Source organism: Trichoplusia ni, chromosome 4, assembly GCF_003590095.1.
Source record: "Trichoplusia ni isolate ovarian cell line Hi5 chromosome 4, tn1, whole genome shotgun sequence".
NCBI lineage: Eukaryota > Metazoa > Arthropoda > Insecta > Lepidoptera > Noctuidae > Trichoplusia > Trichoplusia ni.
Genome location: NC_039481.1, coordinates 8,191,595 through 8,210,894, shown reverse-complemented (window position 1 = coordinate 8,210,894; position 19,300 = coordinate 8,191,595). Strand labels below are relative to the sequence as shown.

Below are 19,300 nucleotides of genomic sequence, written 5' to 3'. Positions count from 1 at the left end.
ATTTTTTTATTAGATTACTTTTTTTCCATTTTTTTATCATCATTTAATTTCTATTTATGGTCGTTGATACAAATCACGATAAGAAATATGTACTAATAAATTAAAACTAGTAGCTCCTTAACTATATTCCTATATATATCCTAAATTCCTAATTACCTTTTTACACTTACATATGTTATGTATCTATAGATAATCGACTTAGTTCCTTAAAAAGAAGTCACCTTTTCTTTCAAGCTTTGTTTGGTCTCAAAATATAAGACTGATGATCAATTAATGCCATATCGCAATTATTAAAATCAAAAGAACCGATATTAGGTTTAGGAAAATAAATTAAAGTGATACCTTAATATCTAGAGTCGGCTATAGAACCTAGACATATTTTTAAACAGCATCTGTGCAATATTATCGCAATCAATTTCTGCAATAATGTCTCAACTCGGTCGCGATCTTTCTGTGACGGAAAACTACGCACTTTTTACTATGAGTGTTGCTAGATTTGCGTAAATGTGTTTTACTTGGCCGGCGGGCACGTCACATCGGTGTTTTGATTACGATACAAGAAAGATGACACTGGTTTGCATGTTACATAAAACGTTGCATACATGTGTCATTTTAGCAAAACCAGCATTAATAAGAATATGAAATAATCACTTACACAGAGCTAATTGTACGAATTTCGATCGTATCTCGATAAAATATCAAAGAAAGCTTTTACTGACATAGTAAGACGGTATAAAGACTTCATTATTTTATCTTTTCATTGGCTTTAAGCGATATAATCATCATCATAAAACATGTCTTATAATAAAAAAGTGTGATGTAAGATTTGAAAGTTTCACATAACTTTTTAATCGATAAATTTGTGTATTCCTTTAAAACCTAAACTTTTTACATAAAACTCGAAAGAATAGAAATGGACAATCTCAGGACATTAACTTACGAATATCAGCGGCGACAAAATGCAGCACAAACAGAAGCACGGTAATAGGCAACATGTCGATATTGCTTGCACAATATACGTAGAAATGTTTTGCAAACGCACAGTATCCGATAGGCGCCGTGGTATCGGCCAGCCAGCTCGCGGTGTGGGCCGGCACTGGCCGTCGTCGCCGCGCCACCACCACTCCTCGCCTAAGGACATGTGAACGTGCATCAGCCCTATTCTGAACTATTTACTTGTTTATCCTTTTCTCAAGTACTTAACTGCCACTTGTTTGCAAAATGTATGTCATTGTGTTTAGGCGATTCGCAAGTTACGATTGCCTAAATATATTGCTGTATTCACGACAGGATCGTTTCATATTTGATATGAAGATTAAACAGTTTTGTCCATAAGAGGTACAATATTTTGGCCAAATTTAGGAATTTTGTGTAAAAGTACAAGTGTACAAAGAAAGGCTAGGAATCGCTAGACTAGCAAAGCTTTTTACTGAGATGTAGACTTGAAGAAGTTATAAATACAAGATTGCAAAAAGTTCATTCGCGAAATTTACAACAATAATAAAATGCGACATTTTGAAGATAAAAGTAGGTCTACAACAGCAAAAGCTGTTTGTTTTTAAAAAGCAGTCTGGAAAGCCTTCACAAGTTTTCTTGAACTAAATTATGAATTTTAACATGAACGACCTCAGTTTGGTGCAGTGCTTAAAATGTAATTAAGTATTTTACAACTTGACTGTCATTGATGCTAGTATATTGTGCGAGGACTATCTAGCCATTAAGATAAGTTCAGTTTACCCTGATATCTAAATTTAGGTTCCTTTCTGATCACATCGACAAGAACAATCTGAAAATGAAAAAAAAAATCTTATTCAATAGAAGAAATAGCTAAACATGCTAAAATGCTAAACTTTTTATTGTTTTAGAACGCCCTGTTCGCGGAAGGTTGATAAAATTATTTTGTTATCAAAAAACATGAACAGTGGAAACGCTCGAGTGGTCCAGAAAGAATTGGAGAAACGGAAGAAGAACGAACTGAAGAACTTTCATTGTTAATCAGCTAGCGACACCCTTAATATTACTTTTGTGTTACCTTTTAACAAACCAGCATTATATATCTATTTAAAACCGCATGACGTCACAACAAATATAATTTACTAATAATAATATAATCGTAAACATGATAAGTATGTTCCGCTTGCGCCACGCGGCATCGGCGGGGAAACTCGTGCGTCCTTCATCCTGGATGCGCGAGCGCAGCTTCCGCCCGCACACGTGATTAACCCTTCCGCCATCAGAATGTGCTCCAGTTTCAATATGACCGGATCGGATAAGTGGTAAGTTTTTTATGCCTTCCAATTTAATTTTCTACTCATACCTATGTCGAAAATGTGTGTCTGTATTTTCGTTGCCTATTTTTTGGTATCTTAGTTTAATGCTGCGTTTCCTCCAGAGACGTGCGAGGGTGCGTAGCGAGGAATGCGTTGAAGATCGCATATAATTACTTCATTTCCCTTGCCTCGGTCAGCACAGCTCAGCGGACATCCTCACACGACACATTTCCATCGCACATCTCTGGTGGAAACACCGCCTTACAATGTTGTGGAAAAAACCTAGTTGTATGATAGTTGGAACTGCCAAGTCAAAGGTCATCAGATCGAATCTCGGCACGCACATATGTTTTTTTCGAACTTATGTATTTACATGTAACAAAGTAATTACCTCTCGCCAAAAACGGCGAAGGAAACCGGCACATCTGAGGGTTTTTTTAGGGCGTGTAAAGATAAGACAGAGATCTACTGGCTGATAAACTTTGGCACCAGGTACTACATTACATCGACCATAAAATAACAAGAAAACGATGTCTTTTTATTTTTGTTTTGCGTTTTACGTATATAAATATATGCCTGTACGTTACCTAGCTAAAAAGGATATTTTTTGATCTCGAACAGAACTACGTGAGCTAAGTAAAGATAAATTTTATCAACAAAGCAATGGCAATTATGAAGACAAAGTTAATATTTTGATATTAACTTTCGGTCCTTAATTAATAAGGATTTGATAAGCTTAACATTTCTATACATATTCTTCCAGATCTGCGCGTGCGCAGACCGTTGCAAAACCCACGATCCTGACCTTCCACGTCTAAATCTAAAAACATAATAACACATTATTTCACAACTGAACGTACAATAATACGTATAGTATTGCCAATGTTAAAAATTAACAGAATTAGAAAGCATTCAGACGAAAACATTGAATGAATGTTGGTGTTGCAATAAAAATAAATTACTATATTATAATGTGTTGCGAAACGTTCAGTGCACTCGCGTTCATCAGCTATAATGTAATGCAAACTCGGTTTTGTTTGGAGTTTCCCTCGCTTGGGAATCCTTTAAGTTTATCCGTTTAAATTTGATATGGTGATTCGTAGGAATAATCTAACCTAACCTCCTGTCCTGCTCCTAGTGATCCCTGGGGTCTCCCATAAACTAAGGATCTGCAAACTACAAATTAAACGTCGTCGCTTTACCCTTTATTGATGACGGTGATCGACACTGCTGGATGTAGTATCCAAAAAGATATAAAATACCGATAGAAGCTATTTCTTTTACCCCGCCTCCCCATAACTCAATCTCCACACAGACGAAGAATTCTGCTGCTACGATCATTTAAAATGTATCAATAGCTGTGTTCTATGTTATAAAAAATGTGGTTAACGGCTAACCGTTAACCACGTTAACCACAGCATACTATAAAATGAAGTACCTTACATACCAGACAAATTGGATGCCACTTATCGACAAACTTAATAGTTATAAATTCTTCTATAATAATCATCGGTTATAAACGCATTTAATGGCATCAAATTGTTGCATTTGAAATGGGCATCTACGTTGAGATATCACACATGCAAAGGTTACTGTGTCTTTACTGTTCTATTACTGTATCTACATCGATTACGCTTTTCTGTGGTTCAGCTATACCCAAAGGGCTTACAACGCTCTACGGATCCAATATAATAATGCATTCAGGGCGCTGTTGCGGCTTCCGCGGTTCTGCAGTGCATCAGGCATGTTCGCCGATGCTCATATCGACGGTTTTGACGCATTATGGCGTAAAAAGTCTGCATCCTTGCATAGCAGAATAATCGGGAGCAGCCACAGCTTCCTGAATGTGATAAAAACTAAACGGGATTGCCCACTCACATATGTTTTAACCCAGAGGACCAACTCTCTCTGGACAATACAATATTAATTGTTACCATGTTTTTAAATTCTGTGTAGTTTGGTAAAACTTGTAATGAACCTTTGTTGTTTTTAAATAAAAATTTATTATTATTATTTAAGGCAAAACCGTTTCACAAATTTTGTGATAACTTAGTGTAGTTCTTGTTTTCTATGAAGTTATTTAAATATTTATTGTGTAGTAGGAAATAGAAGCCGACAACTGCTAAGCGAGTGGAGACATGGGTAAACTATCACAAAAAGAGTCAATTTTGCACGTTGGTAATTAAAAGCTGAATCTATAACAGTCTGAATTCTTCAGCAGTTAGCAACTATATGGATATCGGTCAAGGATTTAATTCCAAATAAATCAAGTGACAAAAATAATCAGTTTAATAATTATTTTTTTAAATACAACTTGCATCTAACCGGTTCTTAATATCATAATCACAAAGCCCGCTTGATGCAACCAACAAGACACGATGTTACAACTGTTAGCTTCTAGATAGGGCATCGGCGAATTCTTTATAAACATTTTGATGAGGTCAAGAGTGTTTATTATGTTACTACAATAAACGGTCAAGGCTAAAGAAGTGTTAGAGTTAGATCTTTCATAATATTTGATGACAAGCGGGTTTTATCCGAGCTCTAAAAGGAGGGCTGATGGCATTGTGAAAGGGAGATGCCGCTATGTGCCGTGTACTACGCAGCCTTAATTTATGACGGAAATAATCTCGTTCATAGTACAGGGGTAGGCTTCATTATCCTGGCCTTGATAATCCTTTACAGTTACCTCGAATTGTAAACTTTGTTGGAGTGGGAGAGCCTTGTGAGACCTGGATATGTACCAAATCGACCGATCACTCGACTTTGGTCTAGAAACAGAATGGAGTATATGCGAATGATTTGACCATTCGCATCTTCATGTTATTGGTGGCGACTAAAGTCATTGGCTTCTATATTAAAAAAAAATAGTCCTCCTGCATTCAAAGCAGTCGGGTAAAGACAACGTATAACAAAAAAAAACAATAACAGAAAAAAATGCACTGACTCCATTGTCTAGTACGTATAGATATTGATTATTCCTGTTTCTAAAAATGTCCCAAAGCCTTGTCTTCTTTTGGTTATACAGAAGTCATATCGAATATTATTTGTAACTAGAAGCGAGAAAGGTTGGGGCGCTGTGGAGCGCGCCAAGTGCCGATGTAGCAACCATCTTTGGTCAAGGCAATCTGCACCTCTTGACATATCATAAGAATTGCCAACACTAAATATCTATGAGGAATCCATTTGCGAAATGAGACATCGCCCTGTTATATAGTTTTTGTGAAACGCATAATTATTATGGAAGAGGTCTTGCTTCATGTAGCTTAGGGTTTTGGTGATGCTGTCACAATGGAACTCCTAAACCATATTTATCCCATTAATGTATGTGAAAGCATAAGCATCATTGAATTTACTAAACGACGAAACCAATTCTTATGAGTCAGATATCATTACATTGGTACATAACACTACAAATTTTGTCGTCGTTTTTTCTTGTAACTGAAGCCGAATTGTAAAGTTTTGTATGTATAGACAATGTAATTAACTAAACACATGGATGCACATTTTGCAATGAAAATTATGGACACAGGCCCTTATTCATGAAGGTCAAGCAACATTACCAATCTAATTTAATACGTGATACCCATTAAAGTTAAAATGAATAACGGTGGTGACCCCATATGAAATAGAGCGTGGAAGTAAATGTTTAGTTTATAAATAAATGTGAGTACAGGTAATATAAGTGACCTTTATCCGGTCGTTGCCCCTAGTATTGCGTTAGATCGATCGAAGGTATTAAGGCACGTAGTCAAGTTAGGTATAGATGTTTTGAAAGGAATATATCTTTGACGATTGGATACTGAAGTTCTAGGACCAAATGAAGACTAAATCTGCACAATCCACTTTATATAAACTTTGTTTTTAATATTGTACCCGAAGGATAATTTGAACCCGTACTGCTGACGCACCGCTATCCATTCGTCTGACCGTGTGTGTATCTAACCGTCTCTGTCGCCAGGGCCCCGATTCTGCTATTTTGCAATGGCCGATGAATTAATGGCAATTGGATTAAATCGAAATTATACCTTTTCTATTAAGCATAATGCCAGCACAATAATTGAAAATTCATTCTATTGACCCTGAGTTAACCGTCCCATACTAAATTTCTAATTATTGTGTAGGAAGCATGCTTAAGAGAATACGAAATGTGTCATGTGAGCCAATTTTCATTCATTCATCGGCCATTGTAAATAGCAGAATTGGGGTTCAGGTTGTAATCCATAAACCACGATAGCGAGATAATGATGTTAAATATGTATGTTGTCGCTAACAACAAATACTAAAAATAAAGGTAGAGTTTAATCAATACAACGGTCTCATATTTCTCAAACCCAATCGATTTGCTTTTCATTAGCCTTTTTCTATGGAACCCTCAGTGACGGTAGTCCGACTCGCACTTGCCCGGTTTTCTATTGTTACTCAAAAGCCTTCTGCCACAAGTTAACCAATCTGATATTAGATTTGTATTTTTCTTCCATAAATCCAAGAAGTTTCCTTGGAAACTTCCTTTAATCACATTTTTCTTATTATCTGCGCTATTGTTAACTTCCAACCTCTCTTGTCTCATACATTATTTGAATTACAACATATTTATTTTCCATTTGCCATTTGTCCTCCACCTAAAAACTGTTAGGAATTTTCCCATTAGAACAATATTCAATATGCCGAATAGATCACTTATATTTGACCTCCGGAACAAATATCTTCCACCTCTTGGCCTGGCTTTGCTGGGCTCAATGACATGATACTTTATACTAGAATGATCTTTATTTAATTCAAGTTTTTGCCATAAAACTTACCAAAATCGTCTAAACATTTAAACTGCATTTCTGAATTTGGCTGTATTTTGTTTTATGTTTATTAGTTATAGTAATTATTCGTAACGTGAAATCGTCTTTGGGTCATATAAAATTCCATCACTTTTGGCTTATTAGTTTTTACTTGAAGGCGGTTGAATGTTTTCGTTTTTAAAAAAGATTTTGATTTATACTTTTAGATTGTAACCGTGTACTTCATAGGTACTGGAAGGAGCTTGGCCCTTTTTCTCTCACAGGGATCCAGTAATCCGTAGTCTATATCAACATCTGTGTACCAGTCCATGAGTTCTAGTCTGAAGATATGATTTGAAGGTCACCAGGTCATCGTCCCCCGGTGCGTTACTCTACCGGACGGAGGTGCCGATATCTAGGAACTGATTGCCTGCAACCTATGATTATACCAAGTTTCTACCTTCCGCTGTGTGCTAAGCTAATCAGATTCAACGCGTTCGTTGTAATTGTGAACTTGAGTTTTAATGACTTAGGTATGGTTCAAAAGTATACGTGTACGAGACAAAATTAATATACAAACCTGGGGTAGATCCTAAATCAATTTAATTGGCCAGTTGGTCACCCGTCGTGGGTTTGCTTCCTTTCGTGTTTTTGTCAAGATGGGAAATCGTCCAATGACTCCTTTCGCTTTCGATTGAACGGGAGTGAGGGTCAGACTTTTACTAACTGTAACCCTCCCCCATTTCTTCCGTTGCCCTTCATGTACTTTCGTGTCCTGCCTAGGACTAATCAATGTGTGATGAGCTTGTCCATTCCTTCAGTGTCGTTTTGTTATTTGGGATATTTCTTTTCAAAACATAAATAGGTATGTCTAGCATAGTACAAGCTATGCTTTGTTGGAAACTAGATGCTGTTATGCAAAAGTTGTGGAATATTAATATTATTAGATATAGTACTTTAATTTGCTCAGATAACCGAGAGGTATAGCTATAGCAACAAAAATTAAAATCTAAATCGAGGTTGGTATGGTCATAATTTGATGGGTGACCATTTTGTTTGGACAATTCGTTTTTATCCTGTTTATACGGAACCCTGAGTGTCACGAATCCCACTTGCTCTTGACCAGTTTTATTTGTGTTTTTGCACTAATGCAATGCATCATTAGCGTAAAACATAGAAATCTAAATAACAAGGTAATAGAAATGGCATATACCGCGGCGATCTATCGAAACGCATGTCGCCGGTGGGCGGGGCTTCAACACATTCACAGCAAATAACTACGCAATCACGCAAACATTAACATCGAGAAGACCAAGCAAACAATACTAGGCCGTACGTCTAATGCAATAAGGTTGACTTTGTCGTTGTATGGATTTACTAACTCACACAGTCATTGCATTTTTTTGCATTAGTTGTAGTGATTACGTAAACTACACTAGGGATTGACTACGGATCCGAAATATAATGAAAGACGAAATTATGAGTGACAATGTTTTTTGTTGTATTCTTCTATGGATTACATTATAATATGTACCCACTTACAAAAAAAAAATCGCTAATTGTCGGTTGACAAAAAAAAATATTATTAAGAAATACTTGGTACCTAGGTAGGTTTGGTATATACGGTGACTTTTTAGTCGTCTTACAAAAGCAGCCCTGTTCATGTATCGAATGACTAGTAAACGTTCATAATAAAAAAATAGGTATTTATGAGATTTGGATAAGTTTAAATTGCAATTTTTATTCAATGCTATGCTATAGCGCAAGGCGTACTTTTTGAAACATTCAGTTGCGAGCGCGGTCCGAGCCGTAAAAATAGAGAGGGGCGCGGGCGGCGGCGGGCGGCAAGTTATCAAGCATGCAACTAATTTCATAGTGTATATTCGGCCTAAGTTGTAGGGTACCAATTTCGTTTACCCGTGGTAGTCATCCACTTGTCTTTTGTATTTATTTGCAACCTGCGGGATTCTGAAATAAAAATATATTCAATAATATGTTCACAAAAACAAACGACTATTAAAATTGTTACTTTTCGTATACAATGTTCATTTTGGATAATTTGTCCGCACTTAACCACATCACTATTTCCGACAGTTTTGTACGGCCGTACCACTACAAATACGATCGCATTGATAAATATTATTTTTCGTTATACATTTCTCTTTTTACAACGGTGCATTTCTGTAAGTCTCTTACTGCAGAGGCAATGATTAGTAAAGAATGCAATTGTTGCAGGATGGTGCGATATAAATATGGTTTATAATGAAGGTTATGTTTTGAAATTTAATTTTGCAATAACATCAATATTACTGCAATAATTTACTTACCGATAAAATGTTATCTATTTATTTATGTTATTACACGATGCAGATGAATTTCCAGCCTGAGAAACGCCGCAAAACACCATTTTTAGTGGTTCTTGCTGTGACGACGTTCCGCGAGCGACTGAGCGTAAGTTCGCGCGCTGGTGTCGTCCAAGACACCAGTGTGGCGACAAGGTCACGCGGCGTTGGCACTTCTATTACCTTGTTATTTAGATTTCTATGGCGTAAAACAAGTGTAACCATAAAATAATAATATTATGTAAATACATTACATAACCATGTCAACACGATGCCTATCTACACAGAATTATATAAATCATACATAAATAATTTGTGGCACGCGTCAATTTGCATGAAGTCGGCCAAATTTATATCAACAACTCTTACTATTGGTTTTAATTACATTGCTGATTTGTTATGAAGCACGTATTTTAGTTACAGTACCTCGCGATTGTTGATTTTAACAAATTTAAATAGACTATAAGAACGTAGTTAATTATTGTTGTTTAAATTTGATTATGAAGTAAATTGCCAATCATTATTTGTGGGGTTTTAATTCGTGTTTTGTGAGTTCCAGACATCGTATATATTTTAGTAAAAGATTTTGGAACAAAAGATGGTATTAATTAACTCTTATCTAACTACCTAAAAAGCATTCAAAAACAACTATATTATAAATATATTAGCATTGCACCCGAGCGAAGCCGGGGCGATCGCTTGTCTTTTAACAATTTATAACTTCATATAGGTACCTATGTACAATACTTTATTAGTATTAAAAACAATAATAAATCTAAAGTTGACAGTACTAGATTGATTATAGTGAAACCTCATATTATAACCATCGCGCAATTTGACAAATTATTAAATTATAGTTAAGGTCAAACTAACATTTTCTAAACAAATGCGTTCACGCAACGAATGAGGCAAGATATTATTACATTGTTGTGTGCAACACATGTTATTATAATGATCTGTCTCACTACTGGACAAAGAGTTTTGCAGATTGAGCCTCCAAACTGATGTCTATTTAGGGTTCCTTACCCATAAGGTAGGAAGCCACAAACGGAAACCTATTAATAAGACAGTTAAGGCACCTATGTCTTACAATGTCACAAAACTGATGCAAAGTGATATCCAGAGAGTAAAAATACAAAGCAACGATTGGTATTATCGTAAATTGATGGGTGAACTATTTTGTTTGCGTATTTGTTTTACTTTGCTCTATTTGTACAGAGTGTCGGGAATCTAATTATTTAGGAAATTACTTTTAAATCTATCAATTATACACAAGTATAATAAAATTTTAACCTTGAGACATAAGACATAATGGCTACATCCAAACATTTGTTGAAACGCAACTGTCGTTGTTGCGTTTTTAGCCAATGTTAGGACTTAAAGAAAAAAAAACAATTTCTTATAAAAAGAACAATTTAATATTCCGCAGAAATAAAATCACAGTCAGCTTATAATAATATACAGGGGGCCTATACGTCATAAAGTAATGCAATGTGGAAGTGGGACAGAGCGATATACGGCGCAGAGCGGCATCTCTCTTCCACATGTTACTACTTGAGATAGTGGCCCAGTTACTAGGAACTAGGTTAGGGTTTAGGCAGGAGCTGGTCCAGCGTGAGTCCGTCCACCACTTTGTTGGCAGTTTCCAGTAGGAGCTTAGTGACCGTCTTCTCCAGGTGTGGCTTGGCAGCCTTCAGGAAGTCGCCTCGGTTCTGGTTGATGGCCTGGTTTGCGGCCTCGCCTGTAGATAGAACACAGTTTAGGTGGTGATTGTGTTGATGGATGAGGTTATTTAGCAAAAACTAGTGGGTATTGAATCCTTTTTCTTTTGTTGAAGAGTTGAAATCAAGTTTTCATATAACTCCACATCAAATTTTTAAACATGCTTGATGTTATCAATCCGGATTGTAACTGTAACATTTGCGAACGTTAAATGCGTCAGATGCTTTCCCGAATAAACTTCTACCTTTTCCTTCCATTTTGCTTTTTTTCAGAGGCTTTTCATATTCTTGTAACAAGAACATCATTTTACTCAAGGTAAATAAATCACTCTTTTTGAGGTCATAGAGACTTGAAAGCCAAGTTCATAAGAGGAAAGTCTTACCTAATGTTTTGTCTCCATTGAAGAGTCCATCAAGCCTGACCCTGTAGTCCTTGATGTTGATGTCGGCATCGATCTTCTTAAATTTGATGTACTCCGCGCCGTCGCGGTTGAATATCGTCGTGTGGATTACCACGTCAGCGTCACATTTCACTGGAAAAATAGTAAAAGGATAAATCAGCTACGGGGTAAATTAATCATATCTGTTTTTTTCCAGTACTTAGAAGAATATCAGGAACCGTATGGAAGTGTAAGAGGAAATCTGAAGGAAGTAGCCCTATTTATACACGGGTGGTGTGATCTGCAGGAAGCAAGGTCTGACTGGTTCGGAATGGCAGAGGAGTAGTGAGTTCTTGATAAGATTTATTGACGATCTAGATCTTTAAAGTAGCCGTTCTATATTTTTTGCTGGCTTTGGTGGCTTTTTTAGGATAATTTAAAGATTTTACTGGAAAGGGTCAATCCAACTTATCAATTCTAGTTAGTGACATATCATACGAACTATAATTGATAAGTTTTCCGTAAACTTTAATATTACACTATATAGACAAGTTTTATATTAGTTACCGGCGTCAGCAGTCAGTTGTCCTTCTCCCTTTAGGGGCACCACGAGGATCTGTGCATCAAGCTTGTAGTCTCCGACGAAGTGCAGCTTAGGGAAGCGTACACGAGCCTTTATCTCAAGCGTGTCTAAGTCAACCCTGAAAAATAAAAATATTAGATACATCCATAATAGTCACCACACTATGGGAGCGTCAGAAACAGTATTTCAGTTGCTCAGGAAACACACAAATTATCAGGAAAGGACAAAAAAATCTCATAAATCATGAAAAAAGAACCAAGCCGGGTGCAGAAGCTAAGTAACTTAAAATGAAGGTCAAACTTGGTAATTAAATACCACAAATTGGCATAGGCATTTTAGAAATCAATTATTAGTTAAGTACTTAATTTGATTAAGGTTTTGGGTTAATTGTTGTGTTTTAAATAATATAATAGAGTTCATTAAACTCTCCAATATATATTATTGTTTATAGAAGAGCCATCTACAGCTATGAAATGCAACTACAACCAGTTGAGAATTCCGCACAAAAGCCTTGCCAAAGCGCAAACCGAATGTCGATATGACTATAGATCGCTACGATACATGGCGCCACTTACAGGCAATGAGCGGGAAAGCCTTTTTAGAAGCTTTCTTGGGCTATGCTTCCTATTTCTCAGGATGACAAATAGCTGAATATTGCATTTTTTATGATCCGAAGTCTTCCTGACTTCCACGATCCTACGTTGCCGGGTACTCAGAATCGCATAGCTATATTTTTTTATATCTTTTAACGACTAAAAGTGAAAATGCTTTACTACGCTCTAACTATGCTGAAAACAATCATGTTCTTCCATATTTGCAGCGTTACCAATGACGCGACAATGCATTTGATCACGGACAATTTAACATAAATCATTTGTTACATCATTGTCTGTCATCAGCATAATTATAGAAATTCTGTTTAGGTATTGAGGTGCAAAGTTTGTTACATGCATTATTTCAAAGTATCAAATTACTTAAAAAGAAAAGACACTTTTTTTATGATTATGTCTAATCATTCACAAACAAGTACAGTCACCAAAAAAATCACTTTAAAACTTAAACTTAAATTAAAGACGTTACATACTGAAATAAAAATACTACTACTCACTGGAAACAGATTAAGTTCATGTCTATACAAATATGATTTATGAAGGAAAAATAATTTTCGTAGGTAATCTAACTATCAGTTACATCATGTTTGGTTTATAATATTGGAAGTGTTATCCGTACAATATTGTAATTTCCATTCAAAATCAATTTCAAATCTTTAATTACGTATGTTCCTTTTTGCACGCGACTGTACCGACAGACCATATTTATCGTAGTTCTTTATACTATGCAACATATTTTTAGAATAATATAATAGCATATTATGAATATATTTCTAGTATATACTTACGACAAGCTCTTGATAGTGAATTGACTAGCGCCGGTGACCTTAACATTGTGGCCGGACGCCCGGATCTGCAGGCTCTCCGTAGTCAAGGCTTTAATCTGAAATGTCAAACGTCACCTAATTAACTCTCATGATAACGGAATATACAAAGTGACGACAAAACTCAAAGATCGCGATGTCAGTTTTAGGTAAGTTGGCGTATCGGTCAATTTGTTTAAAATATTTATTTAGAAGAAAAAGGTTTTTTAATAGATTTTATTAAAAAATAAATAGTTTCTATCCATAGCTTCGTTTAATATAACTTAAAGAGGGAAAAGTTGAGTACATGGAAACCGGAGAATCGCAATTACGTGACTATCGCAAAAGTTGTAAAATAGATGCTTTCTCGAGAACTCTAGACCTCGGGTATGACGAAGGGCTCCAGCCCCGGCACGGCGAGCTCGGGGATGCCCTCAGCTAGCTTCGGACGGAGTGCCTCAATGGACTTGAGCACGCAGCCCTCGATCGTGGCCGGGTCCCGCTTGCATACGTGGATGTAATCCGCTGAAAGTATAGACTATTTATTTAGAACAACAAAATTTAATAAATTTTATAATCGTATCATTCTAAACTGTTTTTTTTTATTTTGCAAGTATTTTTTGCCACTTTTGTTTTTGATACCTATATTACAAATCCTCCTAATGTTAATTAGCCATTGAGCGCTCCGGTAAATGCAAATGATGCAAAATATATGTATTCTGACAATTCAAATATGTATAGTTGCATGCATGCAAGACATGATAGCATAAATCCTTAATTATTTGAGAATGAACTGCAGTAATTAACTTCTTTTTTAATTAATGATTAAGAATTTAATGCAGGAAGCCGACCGTCGAGAAAAACTTGTTTGCAAATATAAAAACAAAACACGAGCTAGAGTATAAGTTTTTGCACACATTTTTAAATTGCATAAAACCTCATCGTTGAGAATGCAGGATTTTTTCTTAATCTAGACAACATAAAGCAATATTGAGACATTAAGTAATAACAAAAAATTCAAAATCACCAACTCCTCTTAAGAATCAAGGCTATGCTTGTCGTCCAAATAACTATATTCTGTTAAGAACCAGACGAAACACAGAGAAACTCGCCATGATCTAGATGATCACCCATGTACGGGCCGACCGACACAACCGTAGCTTAACCGGTGATCGATCAACTTGTGCACTTGTACCTTCGCTACGCTCTCCTCAGTCAGAAAATTCCACATAGAGGCTTATACAATACTGACCGTAGTAATTGGCCTAACAGCTCATTACGGAGACACTAATCGCACATTACCAGACAATGTCTTGTTATTACGATGTATGTGTTATGAACATTTGTAGGATAAATGTGTGGCCATCGAAGTATGATATAAACTTGCTAACAAGTATCGTGTAGTGTTTGTAAACTACTTAAATTGTGAAAAGGTGACCTCCCTTACTTCATCCGACCTTTTGATTTTCCTTTTAATATTACATTTCCTTTTAATATTTTGGTGTCCCAAAGAAAATAGTACCCCGTAGTATCCGATAAGGACGCCAGATTAAATGGCCTTTTATTTAACATGTCAATGCCACTGCTAACACAATTTAGATAAGATTAATATATATATTGTTGTTTTTATTTATTTTAAAATAAGAAAACTTCTTGGCAGAGACCTTCTAGAAACTGGACAGGTCAAGTGTAAGTAAATATTAATATTGCATTTGTATAATGAAATATTGAATAAGTATAAAATTAACAACCGCTTAAATTCAATCTTGCTATGTGCATTCGTCATTAATTATTCTTCAATATTTTCTTAAGGGTTCCCAGGGGGATTTTACCTACTGGTTTATACTACTAAAACCTGACAAGACCGACTCGCACTTGACCGGTTTGTCACTTTAAGCTATTTCGGTACTCTGCATGTTGCAGTTGTGGAAATAAGCCTAGCCTGGCCTAGAGCGGCCTGTCGCGATCACAAGGACCGCAGTCCTGCGTCGATAGCTCAGAGAAAAGTGCGAGGCGCTAATAATGATTAAATATTATACTTGATAGGTGTTGCTATGTGAAATATAACTTGGCACGACTCGCTTGTCGTACTCTACATATCAATCAATAAGGAACTGTTCTAAGTAGTCCAAAGACCTTCAAATACCTAAGTTTGAACCTTATGTGAATAAAAATATAATAGTGCATAACCACAAATAATTTAAATAACTGGTTTTCTATTTTTAAAACGCATCTGGAAAAGAAGAGTCTTAATCGAAATCGAGGACAACACTAGATTTTCACAAACAATTTTATCTCGAGCTGAAAGTTGATAGAAAAAAAACGGAAATGACATCAATAATAAGCACCTATCACCACCGTGCGAAGAAAAATTATTGCAGCTATGGAAGCAAGCAGCGGGTTTGTCCGAAAGGGTTACCGTGGCCCCGGTAAACGAAGAGCAAAGGAAGGAACATGGGTAGGTTTTTGTCAAACGAAGTGTGACACTCTTCCACACAACCCAAACAGAAGGAATCATTTGATGATTTCCCATTTGAAAATAAAATTGTGGAAGCAAGACTGCGATCACGTCATATCTCTTTCCTACATTACCAACTTTGACCTGCATTAAAGAAAATTATTCTATGATCCAAGCGCCTTATGAAGAGCAATAAATAATTGAGTATTGAGTATTGAGAAGACAAATAACGATTTCGAATATATTCTTGTATACCTACAATAAAAACTAGATACAAATGCAGCTTTGAAACGTGACACAATAACTTTTAAATGTCTAGGTCGTGAACCTGACTTAGTTTACTAGTTGTACACTTAATTTATAAAAAAATAAATGCATGTATAATGAATGTGAAAATAAATAATAACATGTAATATATATGCTAATATCCAGCTCAGTTCATATGGACTGGAAAAACTAGTCTTGTTTGCGGAAGAACAATATTTGCCATGCTCAGCGGTTTTACCAGAAATTTTCCCAATTTTGGCTGCAGTCTGTTTTTATATATCATATCAATTAGTGTTATTTAATTGTTGATTTTCTTTTTCCGGTAAACTTGTTTGATAAACAAAACAGAATAATATCCAATCAGAAGCAGCAGTTTTATGGAACTAGTAGAGCGTTCAAGCCTTCAGCCTGATAATGACATTAGTATAACAAAACTCTCTTTATTTCTGAAGCATTCTGTTTAAGTATGTACAAGAAGTAGGTGCATAAACATAAAAGTCACAATATAATCATGATAAAATACATTTGTTGTAAGTTACTCTTTTAACACAAAAAGCATCTCCAATTTTGATAAAATTAACCATGATTATACATGTCTTATCCGCGATTAACGCAGGTGCATTGCGCAGCAAGTATTACAAAATAGAATAACTAAGAAAACTTAGATTTTGCATATTCATGATTAGCCCAACAGTAACTTCCCCGTATTTCCTAGGTTGTTGTTTACCGTAATAATATAAGAATTCAAGGATATCAACCTGTCAGGCTAAAGTCACTCGTTCGAAAGGCTAGTCTACCAGAGATGCAAATTTTCAGATACAGTCGAGAATAAAGATAAAAACATAATTATTTTAATTAACAACAATGCTTAAACACTTTAATACTGATTTATAGAAGCCTATTGTGACTAGAACAATAAAATATTGCAAAAAACAACTATACTTTTTTCTTCGAAAATGTAAAGGTATTTAAAGAAGTTGTAATTGTTATAATGTTTTAATAATACGTTGATCATCTTTTCTGCTAGGAACCTATGTAAGTAACCTATGCGCCTATGTAAGTTCTTATTGCAACTGTAAAAGCGAGATAGCACTTTAAAATCCTGAAAATAGAGTCTAACTTTCCCAATCATAACAATCCTCCTTTTAAACACAGCGTAGAGACGGAAGGCTCTATTTCCGTCCGAAAATATTACTTTGTTTATACAAATTCCCACGCAAACCAACAAAAGACGGTTTTACTTTTGAAACAATTGCCCCTTCATGACAACAATGATAATTCAGGAAATAGAATACAATAAAACAAGTGAATCACTATAAAATAAAATGTCTGGTTCCTGAGATAAACGCAAGAATCTAACGTCAGAGGCCATAAAATTAAAGAATTAAATAAAGAAGTATTATACACACAAAGATAACATGAAATGTACCGACATAACATTACAAATTAGTTAATGATTTAAATTTAAATAAACAAAGTAACGGTTTTTTAATCGACTTGAATAGAGGACTAGCTTTTGTTTTTGAATTAAGGAAAATACATGTTTCTTGTAATAGTCAATAAGGAATAAGAAGGTAAAGAAGGAATAAGTACTACCATTATATATTGTTTTTCTCTCAATTAACTCATTTAGCTTAAAATAAAATCATCTAACTCGAAAAGAGATCCTATTAGGTACACTCGTAGATATTGTTACATAATTACACTATTTGGTAATTCAATTTATAATGATATCGAAATCTAAACTACTTTTTGGCAACGTATTTATACTAATGAAATTAGATAATATATAATAAAGACCTACATTGACTTCGTGTAAGTACACAAAAACTTAAATATTTTATTACGATAAAACCAAAAAGCAAAACAAGATCCAATAGACAATAGTACCTATTTTTTTGGACAATGCACCAAATCAAATTTCTTAACATGTAAGCATCAAAAAAATAAATAATAATCATAATAAAACCTCCATAATTGAACAAAACCAAAAAGAAACAAAAATTTTGGGTACTCACGTATCTCTTTAAGCAAGGCACCATTGATAACACATAATAAAACAAATGAAGATATTAAAATGACTTGACTCGACAACATAGTGCACGGAAGAGTATAGACGCGGATTATGTGCAATTAGTGCGTCTGCGCAGGCCTCGCACACCACTACCGCGTGCCTGCAGATCTTTGATATTATATACCAGCTTAGGAGCGCCACTGCCTGATACAAGGTGACCAGACTCTGAACCTATGTACTTATAAGGCATAAAAAAACGTACGAAATCTACAATACTAATTATAGGAATAAGAATGTATGCTAGCTAAGCAGAGTCGTATTTTGCATGGGGATGTATGTCAAAATTCGATATCTACAAATTATTCTACATAATATATACAAAATCAAACAAGTGTTGAAGGTACCTTATTCCTATTTTTAATAAGTGAAAGTAAATAGCACCACTTCAAAATCATCTGCCATCTTTTATAGTTTTTCCGGATACGGATTAAAAGTACTAGATAGCTGTGGTATTTAAATGAGTTTATTTATTGAAATTTGTCAATTGATACCAGTCAGTGGGTCGTTTTTAGACAGATGGATGAAAATATTTAACAATGCCCAAAAGAAAACAAAATAATAATTTCATAGTAGTTATCAAGAAAATGCGGAAAATGTGTCTGAAACTGAAAATTTGGACGCAAAGTAGATTTCATTTTAATCTGGTTAGTAGGTAAGCCTTGGGGCACACTTATTATGTCATTATCTAATGATAAAAAGCTAAACAAAAACACGGTAGATTCCCATTCTATTTCAAGTTTTGTTCTGACGCATTTGATTAAAAGTGTTTACAAATCCCACAAGTGGCCTTGGACAAAACAGTAACAAAAAGAAATTATGTAAATCATCTTTGGAAAAAACAAAATGGTTTGGGTGTTTTTAAATTGTATGTTTGGTGTTTAATTAACATACTAGTTTGTAGGAAATCCCAGAAAAGTCCGGTGAATCAGGGCCAGCACTCAGCAACAAAACAAACCCAGTTAATTTTAATTTCATACCAAACCCGCTGTGTCATCTTCAAACATTTTTTTGTATGGTAG

General features: G+C 35.2%; 2 protein-coding genes across 2 annotated transcripts in view; both read right to left on the bottom strand.

The window, feature by feature from the left end:
- The window catches only part of LOC113492897 (protein takeout-like), a 13,684-nt gene extending 12,556 nt beyond the window's left edge, over positions 1-1,128 (bottom strand). Inside the window, exon 1 of the mRNA XM_026870613.1 lies at positions 941-1,128. Coding sequence (XP_026726414.1) covers positions 941-995 — 55 coding nt within the window. The 5' untranslated portion in view covers positions 996-1,128. The remainder of the gene's footprint in view (positions 1-940) is intronic.
- Positions 1,129-10,779: 9,651 nt separating this feature from the next.
- Positions 10,780-18,562, bottom strand: LOC113492895 (protein takeout-like). The gene is made up of 6 exons (XM_026870611.1): positions 18,226-18,562; positions 13,865-14,007; positions 13,468-13,562; positions 12,053-12,186; positions 11,489-11,638; positions 10,780-11,125 (listed from the first exon to the last, which is right to left on the bottom strand). Exons 1-6 carry the CDS (start codon positions 18,302-18,304, stop codon positions 10,971-10,973), a joined length of 756 nt encoding a protein of 251 aa, XP_026726412.1. The 5' UTR covers positions 18,305-18,562; the 3' UTR covers positions 10,780-10,970.
- Between the last annotated feature and the right edge of the window lie 738 nt (positions 18,563-19,300).

Bases quoted from the DNA above. Each gene is read 5' to 3' on its own strand.
- LOC113492895 (XM_026870611.1), bottom strand. From the start codon at position 18,304: ATGTTGTCGAGTCAAGTCATTTTAATATCTTCATTTGTTTTATTATGT. The intron at 12,187-13,467 runs GTAAGTATATAC...TTTATTTTTCAG, and splicing joins TTCACTATCAAGAGCTTGTC to GGTTGACTTAGACACGCTTG. The intron at 11,639-12,052 runs GTAACTAATATA...CTATTTTTCCAG, and splicing joins ACAACTGACTGCTGACGCCG to TGAAATGTGACGCTGACGTG.